We start from the raw sequence: 12,494 nt of genomic DNA, 5'->3' as shown, positions 1-12,494 counted from the left end.
CTCCTTTTTTCCTAGGACCATCACTGGAAGACTTCATGGGTGCCACTGTGTCCTTGGGCATTGGGTTGGTGACCCTGGTCTATATTTACCAGGAATTTCCCCTATTTTCTGGCACCTACCTGCTGGGTACATCACAGTTTCCCCTCCCACCACTTTCTGCCTTTTTGGTTAAAATGTTCTGGAATTTTCATTCTGTGAAGTTCAACTCTCCTCTTTTGGCCTCTACAAGTCAGATATTTGAGAAACACACACACACACTGAAACATGCATGAACATGGGGAGGAATATTGACAATTTTTTATACTGCTGCTGAAATACTTGCACTGGTTTCTAATTAGCTACTGATGTTAGTGAGCAAGGTGTTGATATTGGGGAGCAAAGCCCTATATAGCTTGTAAATATGGGGACTGTCCCTGGGAAATGGGGACATCTGGTAACCTTAACCTAAGAGATTGCTCACCACTTACATACCCAACCAATCACTGCGTTCTTCTGGAGAGGGCAGATATCATCCTATCAATAGGTCCATTCTGCATAAGGCTGGAATCAGGCCTTTAGTGGTGGGCAACCAGTTTTCCTACCCCTGAAGTAGAGTCTTCAGTAGTGCAGAACAATTATTAGTTGGGGACTGAGTAGCAGTCTTTGGCCTCACCAAAGTGATACCAGGCTGCCTCTGAAATGATGAATGAGCAAAGGTTCCAAAACTGGGGACTGGCTTAAGGTGTTTATATATATAAGGAATATTGCATTAGTTTTCCTGATTACAGTATAATGCTAGTGCTTTTGTCCTGTTTTCTAACCCTCCCTTCACACTGCAGTGTCTGTTGCATTATGGAATTCTGGCTTTTTGACTGAAATAGTGGAATGTTGCATTCAATTTCATTCACATGTGTGTGTGTGTGTGTGGGGGGGGGAATTTGTGATGCAACAACTAATATCATTGGAAAATGTTGCTATTCCCTCACCCTTCTGTTCCCCCATGATTCCCCCATGAAAACAGCAGGAAAGAATTGTATGCCATCCCTCCCCCCCAAATTTTCATAGAATCATAGCCTGACCAGCAAGGGTATTTATGCAAAAACTCCTAGGTTAGAACAGAAAGCCACTGCCAGTCAGTTTAGGCAACACCTGCTCCTAAGAGTTTGATCGGTCCAGACTTCTCCCAAACCCTTGTTTCCCCACCTACGCATGAGCTGAATTAAAATTTGAGCCAGCTCTTTCTGCCGGAAAGTATTTCCTGATGTTTAGTTGGAATCTCCTTTCTTGTAATTGAAACCATTGGTTTGAGTCCTACCCTCCAGGGCAGGATAAAACACACATGCTCCATCTTCCATGTGAAAGCCCTTGAGACATTGGAAGACGGCTATCACATCTCCTCTCAGTCTCCTCGTTTCCAGGCTAAATATATCCGGCTCCTTCAACCACTCCTCATAAGGCTTGGTTTCCAGCCTTATTTTGTCACTTTACTCCCATAATCTTTTAGGGTTTATGGGGTTGCCAGTGGATTTTTTCCCTGGAAACGATTAATGTGGAAATGTGTGCTGAACTTCCATTATATTCCACTAGAGTTCTGAAGGTGGCTTTTGCATTGTGTGGAAGCAGAAATTAAAAGTTATGGAAACATCAGGAAGACAGAATAAACTGCTTTGTGCAGGCAGCTTTAGTGAGCCAGTCGGCTCCAGTGGTTCAGGGCTTTTATTCAGAGCCCTGAAAACTCTCATCTTAACACAATTTCTTTCATTCTCTCTCCTTCTCCCATTAGGATTCTGGCTACTGCTGGGGCTCAGTTTGACTTGCGGACGTTGAGAGCTGTCCGAGTGCTGAGGCCGCTGAAGCTTGTATCAGGAATCCCAAGTGAGTACAGTATGACTTCCATGTCCAACTTTTGCCTCTGGCCCCTCACCAGGGTGTGTCCCACTCAAGGTTGCTCAGAAGAGGGTGCAGCCCTTAGGCCAAAAGAGGGTTTCTCAGCCCTGACTTTTGCCAAGAGCTAGAGAATCTTTAGTCCTCCAGATGCTGCTGAACTACAACTCCCATCATCCCAAGCCATCAGCTTTGCTTGATGGGGCTTATGTCTGGCCCTCCAGACATTGCTGAACTGCAACTTCCATCAATATGATACCAAATAATTATGGGAGCAGTAGCTTGTTGAGGGTGCTGAGAGTTGTTGGAGACCTCTATCCTCCACACAGACCTACAGTTCCCACAGTAGTTTAACAGTTGATCCCTCTTCACAGAGAACTCTGGGAATTGTAGATCTATGAGCAGAATGGGTGTGTGTGTTCCTAACTCTTAGCACCCTTAACAACTTACACCTCCCAGCATGCTTTGGGGGAGCCGTGATTGTTTAAAGTGGTATCACAGTGCTTTAAATGTATGATGGCTTAAGTCAAGTTGAAAAGAGTTTGCTCAGTGCTAAATTGTTCCTATGGACTTCAAGCCTGTGCCTGGAGTTTTTATAGCCTGAGCGTCTCATCAATGTTTCCTGGCACGCGAATGGGGTCCTTGCAGCCAAGGAGCTCCTATCCGCTGGCTGCGAAGGCAGCTTTGTTTCATTCTGCAATGTCTGCATAAAATTATCTGACTCTGCCGTCTCCTTGGCTTCATCTCTTATCTCCTGTGCTTTAATTTAAAGTGTCTTTTTTGTTTGGTGAAGGGCATGGGAGTTGAGTGACAGCTCCGCTGGTTTGTGTCTCCCCTTTGTGTGTCTAGGGGTGGTTCTGTACAAGGGATAGGCAATCAAAAGGAACCAATGAAATGGGGAGGAGGAAACATAACGTATTGCAGATATCAGGGACCTCAGTCCTGGAACCCAATATGGCCTCCAGACCCGTCTCTCTCTGGCCCTCAGAACTCCCCTGGGCCACACCCTCTTTCCTAAAGCCGGAACCCTCACCACCCTTGCTTTGCTTCCTCCTTTATTTTAATTTTTTTGGCTTGACTTGAGACGTATCATTGGGCTCTATTAATGACTCTATCTTGAATGTGTGGAATTTATATTTGCTCCACCTACTTTTGCCTTTGACCCCACCCACCACTGTCATGTGACAACCCTCCCCCCAGAAGGCTGCCTAAAAGGGAATGTGGCCTTTGGGCTGAAAAAGGGGCCTCTGACATGGACTTAACCCCCCCCTCTTAAATTGCTGATCATCATATAATTGTTGATTAGTGGGGAAATGGGGATTGTGGTCTGCAGAACTAGTTGCATGCTCAGAGGATGGGAAGGGAGCCTTGATTTCTTTTGTCCCCCTGGCAGCTTTATGCTTCACATCAGATGTATTTGCCTTGAGCCGTTCCCTGGCTCCTGGTCTGTTTTGAAGCCTTGCTCTGTTTTTACGGGGGAGGGTGTCACTCAGTACTAGAGAAGATGCTTTTCCATTGAGGATAAGGCTGTTCTACCTTCACTGATGGAGGCAGGATGCCTCTGAATACCAGTTGTTGGAAATCACCAGTGGACAGAGTTCTATTCTGCTCAGGTCCTTTTTGTGGGCTTCCCAGTGGGGCATGTGGTTGGCTACTGTGAGAAGAGGATGCTGGACTAGTTGGGCCTTTGGCCTGATCCAGCAAGGGTATTTATGCAAAAGGTCCTAGGTTTGAACTGACCCCTGCCTGAATCCACAAAAAGCCACTGCCTGTCACTTTAGGTAACACCTGCTCTCAGGGGTGTGATGGATCCAGCCAAAACCCTTGTCTCCCCACCTATGCATGAGCTGAATTAAAATCTGAGCCAGAGATTCAGTGGGTCCTATTGTAATGCAATGTTCTTTGAATTAAAACCACAGCAACTTAATGATGCTTAAGTCTGAGCCCCTGTATTATTTCCTAGCTACAAATCAGGGGTGCTTATGGAATTTGATTCTGTGAATTCTGAATCAGATGTATCTGGACATGTGTATGGATTATAGTACACACACCATTATATAGTGCATACATAGTGCATGCAACCCTCAGAATTTGCACTTCTTTCAATTATGTGGTACAGATTTCAGCTGAAAAAAGTATACCAGGTTGTGTTTAAACTGCATATTTTAAGATAAAATGCATTAAAAAATTTGTACATTTGTAATAAGATACATCTTTAAATGCTAGAGGAGTGCAACAGATCTATATGATATCTGAGGCATCTGGTTGAAACAAGACACCTCAGGTATTTCATTTTTTTTTTACTTGCCCAACTCAGATTGGAATGTTAACAAAGCCTCCTGAGTTGGTGTGACAGTCCCTCTGAAGCCCCATGTCGCTCTGTCAACTTGTTCACCAAATAAAATTTCTGTAGACATTTTTGTTGTTGCTGCAGTTAAAAGCAAAACCAAGTTCCTGTAGTGGAAATGCTCTGGTGCAGCTCAAGTGGGGAGTTAAGGGTAGTTTGTTTTGATGGACACATATAGCTTTTAATCAAGAGGGAAATATTTTACCAGGGATCTCCAATCATAGCACTTCAGCAGCAGATGAAAGTAGTTTCACTTGCTGGCTCATAGCTTTTTTTCCAAGCTCTGCCACTCCAAAGCAGGAAAGTTTGAAGAGTGGTGGTCTGTTTGGGCTCCATGTCAGCCTTTCCAATTGCTTTCCATTGACAACAACCCCTTTTGCCCCAATATCTACCTTAATTGTTATGGGTTACACCAGATGTTATCCCTGCTCAGAGTAGACTTACTGAAATGGATGGACATAATTAACTGTGGCCCATTCATTTTAATGGGTCTGTTCTTAGTAGAATTTCATATCTTGTTTTCAGCTCCAGTTTGCATTTACTTGTGCAGCCTTTTGGGCCCAGATGTTGCTGGACTACAGCTCCCACTATTCCTAGCCAGAATGGCTAGTGGTCAGGGACGAAAAGTTGTGAAAGACTGGCTTAGAGCATAGTGTTATCCCTAATCCCTTAGTTTAGGGCTGGTGGGTGATAATTCCATTCCATTTTATGAAATAAATATTATTTATGTCTCCCCTCACTCAAATCAGTTTTCAAGACTTCCAGCACAAAAAACTGTGATTGGACATATTTGGCTGCAGTTTGACAGGTGTGCTTCCCGGGGGCAACCTAGTTCACATCAGCATTTTTCAGACTGATTGCCCCCAAAACACTAGGAGAGGTTAAGTGATTCCTGTTGTCCCCATCCCAAAATTTTACAGGCTGTCTTTGAGAGAGAACCACTGCAATTGCACTTCTGAGGATTGGTGGGGTTCATGCGACCATGGCTGCAAATTTCATCAAATCCCCCCCATAATTTTTTTTAAAAATTAAAAATTCACTTGACCCCAGCCCTCAAATCTCTGGATGTGTATGCCTGTAGTTTGGCCTTCTGGAAGGGTTGTTACATCTGCAAATTTCACCTACTTCTGTCAAAATCTTCACAAATCAGCTTTTTTAATTCTCATAATAATGAATGGTGGAAATATAGCTTGAATTGTACAGACTACAGAGTGACTTGGATGATTAGGCTGCTCTCTGAAGTGACAGATATGAACCGGATCTTGTGGCTTGTCCACATGGCTATTATTACATATTTAAACACACATTTTCATGTTGTCATTTTTAAAAAATGTAGATTAATGTGGAAAGAGTGTGGATGAAACTTAAGAGTGGAAATATTAAAAAATGTCACAGCCTGTAAATAGATCAGCTCCCCTAGTTCCAATCTCTCTTCTCCTTCTAAATATCCCCAAATAGCTAACATTGCTTTCTGCTTCTTGTTCAGGTTTGCAGGTTGTTCTCAAGTCCATCATGAAGGCAATGGTACCTCTCCTGCAGATCGGGCTCCTACTCTTCTTTGCCATTGTGATGTTTGCTATCATTGGGCTGGAGTTCTACATGGGGAAGTTTCACAAAACCTGCTTCAACAATGAAACAGGTGAGATTAATCAATGCCCACTAGGGGTGTGGTGGGGATGGGACTCAGAAGGCTATTTCTAAAATTAAAAAAGGCAATGGCTTTTGGGGATCGGATTGGAGCAGGAAGCAGAATTAAAACAAGTCTGTTAACCAGTCATTTTGTGGGTAAGGGAGCTTCAGTACCATGGGTAGCTCTGTGCCCCTTGCCTTGCCTATCAGTAGCAGAATCTTCTTCTTAGTTTATTTTGCAGTGTTTCACATCCATCTTTGGGTTGTGTTGTTATTAAGCTGTTCATATTTCTCTGCATCATGGTCCAGTTCTCCACCCCATAACACATACTGGCAATATGCACATATTGAACACTTCATCTTTCAGATCTAATGAAATGTTTTTATTTTTCATTACAGGGCTGAGTTTTCCAACAGCCACCCACAATTGTTTTGTTCTCATCTTTATTTATGTTGTTTGGTCCCCATCCCCCCCCACAGTATGATTTTATGTCTTAAATAGATGTGTTCTTCAACTTGCTAGGTTTCTTTACCCTCTATATAATTGTCTTCATTAAACATTACTTTAGTCTTAGCTCGATTCATCATCAGTCCTACATTTTTTAATTCTTCCAATTCTTGCAGCATTTCTTGCAGTTTTTGTTGACTTTTAGCTATTACAACTGTATCATCTGCATATCATAGATTATTTCGATATCTTTTGTTAACATTGATTCCTTTTTCTGACCATTTCAGCTTTTTGAGGCTTAGGTGATAAGCTATCTCTTTTTCTTATACTTCTTTTCAAAGGTATTGAGTTGGTCTTTATATGGAAATTATATGTTGCTGTCGCTTTCTTTGCTATTTCTTTGCAGTTTTGTCTGCTATCAATTCTGCAGTTACATCATGCGTGTTGTATAATCCAGGTTTCAATAATATTGATGGCCTTTTCATAACCAGTGACTGCAATGTATACATATGGGGATGTGTATGGGAACATTTTCCATCAATATTTTCATAGTAGATGATCTGCTGTAGAATATCATTTTCTAAACACCACAATAGATTTTGCAAAAACAAGAGAAACCATGCAAATTTGCGTAATGCACACAGACTGCAGACTTTAGCTTTAACCTCCGCAAGACTTGAGTTAAATACTTGTAGCCTCCCCACACCCTGCTTTGTATAACTCTGATTACTGGTGCAGTTAGGTGAATTCAGACTCTGGGCTTGCTCCCTTCTCCAAAATATATTCTGTTACTTAATTAAAAATGTGGTGAGCCAGCTTTGCTGCATTTGGGGGCCCTCTTGTTTATTCTTCAGAGTGGGGCATACAAATACAGGGACATAGGGAATTGCTTTATACTCAGACCATTGATCCATCTAGTTGAGTTCTCCATACACTTACTGGCAGTGGCTCTGCAGGATTCAGGCAGAAGTCTCACAGTATCTTACAAGGAGATGCTGGGGGTTCTATCTTGGACCTTCTGTGTGCAAAGCAGATGTTCTACCACTGAGGCATGGCTCTTCCTCTAAAACATAGGAACCTTGAAGACTGCCTTTTAATGAGTCAGACTGAGCTCAGTGTAGCTCAGTATTGTCCACACTGGTCAGCAGGGACTTCCAGGGTTTCATGCAGATGCCTTTCTTAGCTCTACCTGTGCTTCATTCATTCCTTGAACCTCCCTGCACTGCCTCTGCTCTGTCTATTAGGACTGTTGGGCACTGCCCCACCAACCTCAGTCTGCCCACCTGCTGACCTTCTTACTTACAACTGAATGTCAGCTTCACCTGTCAGTGTCAGTGTTGCATGGCAAGTTCCCGCCTCCCCCCAGTGGAAATAAAGACACATGACACAATTATTTAGGTTAATGGGCTAAAAATGGCCACAACTTTATTGGTTACAGGTAATGAGCAGTTTTGGCTCAGGCATTGGTCCTAACCGACTATCCGGCTTCAGCCTGTCTGCTTGAAGTCCGGGAAGGGTTAACCACCAGTAGGGGGAGTCCGGCTGATGCACATCAACTAGGAGCTCCCCCGGGGTCACTGCTCGGGGGCGTGCCTTAGGCCCTCACCTCCATTGGCTTTGGACAGTGCCACGCCCCCTGGAATCCTTTATCGGACTACCCTTCAATATGCGGGGCAGGTGATGGCGCTTCCTCCTCCCTCTCATCTCACCCTTACCAATGCCTAACCGCCAACGCCGAGGAAGTTGTGACAATTTGCTACGAGGTAGCTGAAAAACTAAGTGGCTGGTGCCAAATTGCCAAGTGGAAAAAATTCCTACCAGGCCCCTTAATGGCGACCAACCGAGATCCATAGCAATGTCGGAAAGAAAACCTAAAGGGAGGGAGGGTGGGAAACTGGAGCAGCTGAAGCTGCATCTATTTTACACATAGAAGGTTCCAGGTTCAATTCCCAGTGTCTCCCAGAACCATGGACAGCTGCTGCCAGTCAGTGTAGGCAATACAAAGCTAGATGGACTAGTGGTATAACAGTATTCTGAAGGGCAATATCTTGGCAGAATGGTAAAGTTTTCAGCAGGCGTTTAAAAGTTGGCATAGAAGGCACCCCACATTGGGGAGATCTTGTTCTCCCATCACCACCCCATTGTCCAAAATTTGCTCCTTGGACCTGATGTGTTCTCCAACTCTGCTCTAGATTGCTTCTGTTCACCCACTACCCTTCTTTCCCCTTCCTTCTTCATAGGGGAGAGGCTGGGAGATTTCCCCTGTGGAGAGGAGAGGCCTGCAAGGCAATGTGAAGAAGGAGAAATTTGCAAGCAGTACTGGGAGGGCCCCAACTTTGGAATCACCAACTTCGACAACATCCTCTTTGCTGTGCTCACTGTTTTCCAGTGTATCACGATGGAGGGTTGGACTGACATTCTCTACAATGTAAGTATCACCAGCCATGTTGGTGAAGATTGTTGTTGCTATTGCAGGGATTCCATCACTCTGTTGCACTGCAGAACAGTCTTCCCTGGCCTGGTGACCAACCCAGGCTTTGGGTTGTATCAAATGTAGACCCATTGATGCGTGTGACTGACCTAGATGGATACAACCCTAGTAGACACAATTAACTTAAATCCATTGATTTGACTCTGAATATAACTTAGTTAAGGGACGCGGGTGGCGCTGTGGGTAAAACCTCAGCGCCTAGGACTTGCCAATCACATGGTCGGTGGTTCGAATCCCCGCGGCAGGGTGCGCTCCCGTTGCTCAGTCCCAGCGCCTGCCAACCTAGCAGTTCGAAAGCACCCCCGGGTGCAAGTAGATAAATAGGGACCGCTTACCAGCGGGAAGGTAAACGGCGTTCCGTGTGCAGCTCTGGCTCGCCAGATGCAGCCTGTCATGCTGGCCACGTGACCCGGAAGTGTCTGCGGACAGCGCTGGCCCCCGGCCTCTTAAGCGAGATGGGCGCGCAACCCCAGAGTCGGACACGACTGGCCCGTACGGGCAGGGGTACCTTTACCTTTACTTATAACTTAGTTGCATTCAGTGCTTTATTTCTTCATTGAGAATGGTTTGTAGACCAGTTAATCATAAAACATTCTAATATCCACAAAACTGTTTACCATTTAACCTCCCTCCCTCCCTCCCAGTATACCTAAGATAATTATCAAGACAATGCAGATGATATAAGGAGAGTTTTACTGGATCAGGCCAGTGAAGCAACTTTGTTTTCTGCTGCTCGAGAGTGTAGGATCTGAACCAATGGATTCAAACGACAAGAAAGCAGATGCCAACTAAACATTAGGAAGAACTTTCTGACAACAAGAGCTGTTTGGCAGTGGAATGGATTTTTTTTTGGAAGGTGGTAGATTCTCCTTCATTGGAGATTTTAAACAGAGGCTGGGTGACCACCTTTCAAGGACTCTTTAGCTATGATTGCAGGGGGTTGAAGTAGATGACCATTGGTGTCCTTTCTAACTCTACAATTATATGAAACTATGAATTTAGAGACCAGGGTTCAAATCTTCACTCAGCCAGGAAGGTTGGTGGGTTACCTTGTGGCAGTCACTATATCTCAGCCTGAAGAAATTGCAGCTGAAGAAAGCTTTCTAGCAAGACTGAGACGTGATTTATGCTGCAGGCAGGGAAACTGAAACATTGATGAGGCAAAAGGGCTTTCAGATGAAAACACTGGGGTGGAGAGCTCCATTCTTGAAATGGTGATGTGATGAGCGGTATTTTGTGTGTGTGTGTGTGTGTGTTGGGGGGAGGGGAATAAACATTCCTGCAATAACTTCTGTGCTTGCAGCCAGAGAGTGACATAGGATTTTAGAGAGATGCATTCAGGAATGGGTCTTGAAGGGTCCGGTCCACTTATTGCAATACAAGATCACCCCCATCCACTCTCTTGCAGCAGCATCAACACACAAAAAGGCAAATAAGAATATAGGAAGAGCCCTGCTGGATCAGGCCAAGGGCCCATCTAGCTCCTGCTCTCATAGTGGCCAACCAGATGTCTGTAGGAAACTGACAAAACAGGATTTGAGCACAAGTACCTTCTCCCCTCCTGTGTGGTTTGTTGTTGTTGGGTTTCTTTTGGCAGCTGTTTTTCAGAAGCCTTCTGCCTCTGTGGAAGCAGAGCATAGCCATGACGGCTAGTAGGCACTGATAGCTATATCCACCATGAATTTGTATAATCCTCTTTTAAAGCCATCCAAGTTGGTGACCATCACTGCCTCCTATGGTAGTGAGTTCCATAGTTTAACTTTGTGCCTTGTCAAGAATATTCCAACATTCAGGTTCATTAGATGTCCACTAATGTTATGAGCGAGGGAGAAAGAAAAACTTTTCTCTATCCACTTTCTCCATGACAGGTATGTTAATTCCACTGGGTCTATTGTGGATAGAACTTAAATATAACCCTGAAGCTTTACCTTTCTGATATTCTAAGGGATGGGGGAAAACCTCTACTTGGTTCTTACTTTATTGCAAAACTACCTAATTCTCATTTTCTGAAACTATACGTGCACCAGAACACAGCTATCCTTTGAAGTTTGCACTTTGGGGTGCAGTTCTCCAACCACAACATGTGTGCAAAAATGCAAAGTGGATACCCTGTCCCAGAGTTATGGCCTTTGCAGTGGCTGGTGCAAAATAGCAAGACTTGGTATGCAGCATTGGACAATCTTTCCTTTCCTCTCTGAACTTATTTAGCATTGTGCTCCCCAAAAACTACCATAAAGGGCTATTGGAAACCAGTCCATAATATGCTTTGGCACCTTAGTTGTTGTTGTTTTTTTTAAATGCAGTTACATTTGTCAGTGACACCAACATACTGTCAACAAGTTAGAAGGGGGTCTTATTTAAAAATCACAGACTCACAAAGATATTGGCTATAAGGATTCTGCTGCTATTTGTTTTGTCCCTAAGTGTATGGTTTAGAAGAAATGGCCAATTTAGTAGTTATTCTGGAAATGAAGTTGCTGGAAGTTGTTTTGTATGCCAAGAAATAATTTTGGGGCATATGACAGATCTGGCTGTTCCCAAGATGTGCAAATGCTGTCAAATTGTGAGTGAATTTCTTCAGCTCTACCTTCTGTTTCTTGGCAAGCTTTCGTTGGGTTAAGTAGCAGCACTTAATTGTGGATTAGCTTTTTAAAAAGAAGTTTCTTTGAATTGATTTGCTCCAAAGGCCACTGTCGTGACGCAAGTACTGAGCTCAGGTGAGTTAACATCTGGTACAAAGCAAGGCTCATGCTGGATGCAGGGCAGGGCAGGGCAGGGCAGGGCAGGGCAGGACCAGGCATAAGCCTGGGCATTAGGCAGTGGCTTAGGAGAACAGTTCTCTGCTGTTGTTACAGCAACCACCACGCTGAGACTGAGCCCTATAAAGTAGCAGCAGCTGGAATTGTAAGAAGGCACCACTTTTCTTTTCATCCTGTATTCATCACATGCAGCGCTGCTTCTGTTATGCTGCAATTCTTCTTATTTCAGAAACATATTTATCAAATCTCAGGTCCAACTGTGCAACTTTCATAATTTATGTAACTAATTATGCAAGTTGTGTTGTCATTGTGCTATTCCACCCCGTTTTGTTCAGTGTGTATGAGAAGATAAATGTGGTTAATCATCTATCATTTGTGGACTGATCATACTCGCTGGATTGGTTTCTGTTTTGCACACAGGACGAATAACACTTTATTCTTTTTAGGCCAAAACCTCCTCCCCTTCACTTCATTTTTAGGCAGGTCATGCTTCATCCTTGTAAATGCCCTTAAAGGACTCCTGTCTTTGCACCTGTTCATTACTGAACTAAGGCAGATTGATAGAATCATAGAACTGTAGAGATGGAATGGACCCCAAGGCTCATCTAGTCCATCCCTTGCAGCTAAAGAATCCCTGACAGATGGCCATCCAACATCTGTTTAAAAACCTCCAGTGAAGGAGAGTCCACCACCTTTCCAGGGAGCCTCTTCCACTGTTGAGCAGCTTTTATCATCATAAATGAATTGCTGCTGTTGAGTAGGTAAGAACTACCAACTCCTATGGCGACTCGGCCAAGGATACAGGGTGTAAGCAATGAGATGCTTTCTATTTGGTTGGTTTGTTGTTGGGAATTGTTGTTGTTGGGAAATCTGCTAACCCCTCTCCCACTCCACCCACCAAACATCTGGTTCTATACTTTCAGTAAGTAACACAGTTTAGAATTGCACAACATGGGA

At 44.0% G+C, this 12,494-nt stretch overlaps 2 protein-coding genes across 9 annotated transcripts in view; one reads left to right on the top strand and one right to left on the bottom strand.

The window, feature by feature from the left end:
- SLC31A2 (solute carrier family 31 member 2) overlaps nt 1-12,494 on the bottom strand; it is a 989,995-nt gene that overhangs the window by 492,186 nt on the left and 485,315 nt on the right. The window lies entirely within an intron of this gene.
- Nucleotides 1-12,494, top strand: part of CACNA1B (calcium voltage-gated channel subunit alpha1 B) — a 327,353-nt gene that overhangs the window by 108,024 nt on the left and 206,835 nt on the right. For all 8 annotated transcript variants that reach the window (XM_077922132.1, XM_077922131.1, XM_077922130.1 and 5 more), the window contains exons 4-6: nt 1,763-1,854; nt 5,697-5,849; nt 8,528-8,715. In XM_077922132.1, coding sequence (XP_077778258.1) covers nt 1,763-1,854; nt 5,697-5,849; nt 8,528-8,715 — 433 coding nt within the window. The remainder of the gene's footprint in view (nt 1-1,762; nt 1,855-5,696; nt 5,850-8,527; nt 8,716-12,494) is intronic.

The sequence above is a fragment of the Podarcis muralis genome, chromosome Z (genome assembly GCF_964188315.1).
Source record: "Podarcis muralis chromosome Z, rPodMur119.hap1.1, whole genome shotgun sequence".
NCBI classification, from domain to species: Eukaryota; Metazoa; Chordata; class Lepidosauria; order Squamata; family Lacertidae; genus Podarcis; species Podarcis muralis.
The sequence above is the reverse complement of the archived record's forward strand: the minus strand, read 5'-3'. Positions and strand labels throughout refer to the sequence as shown.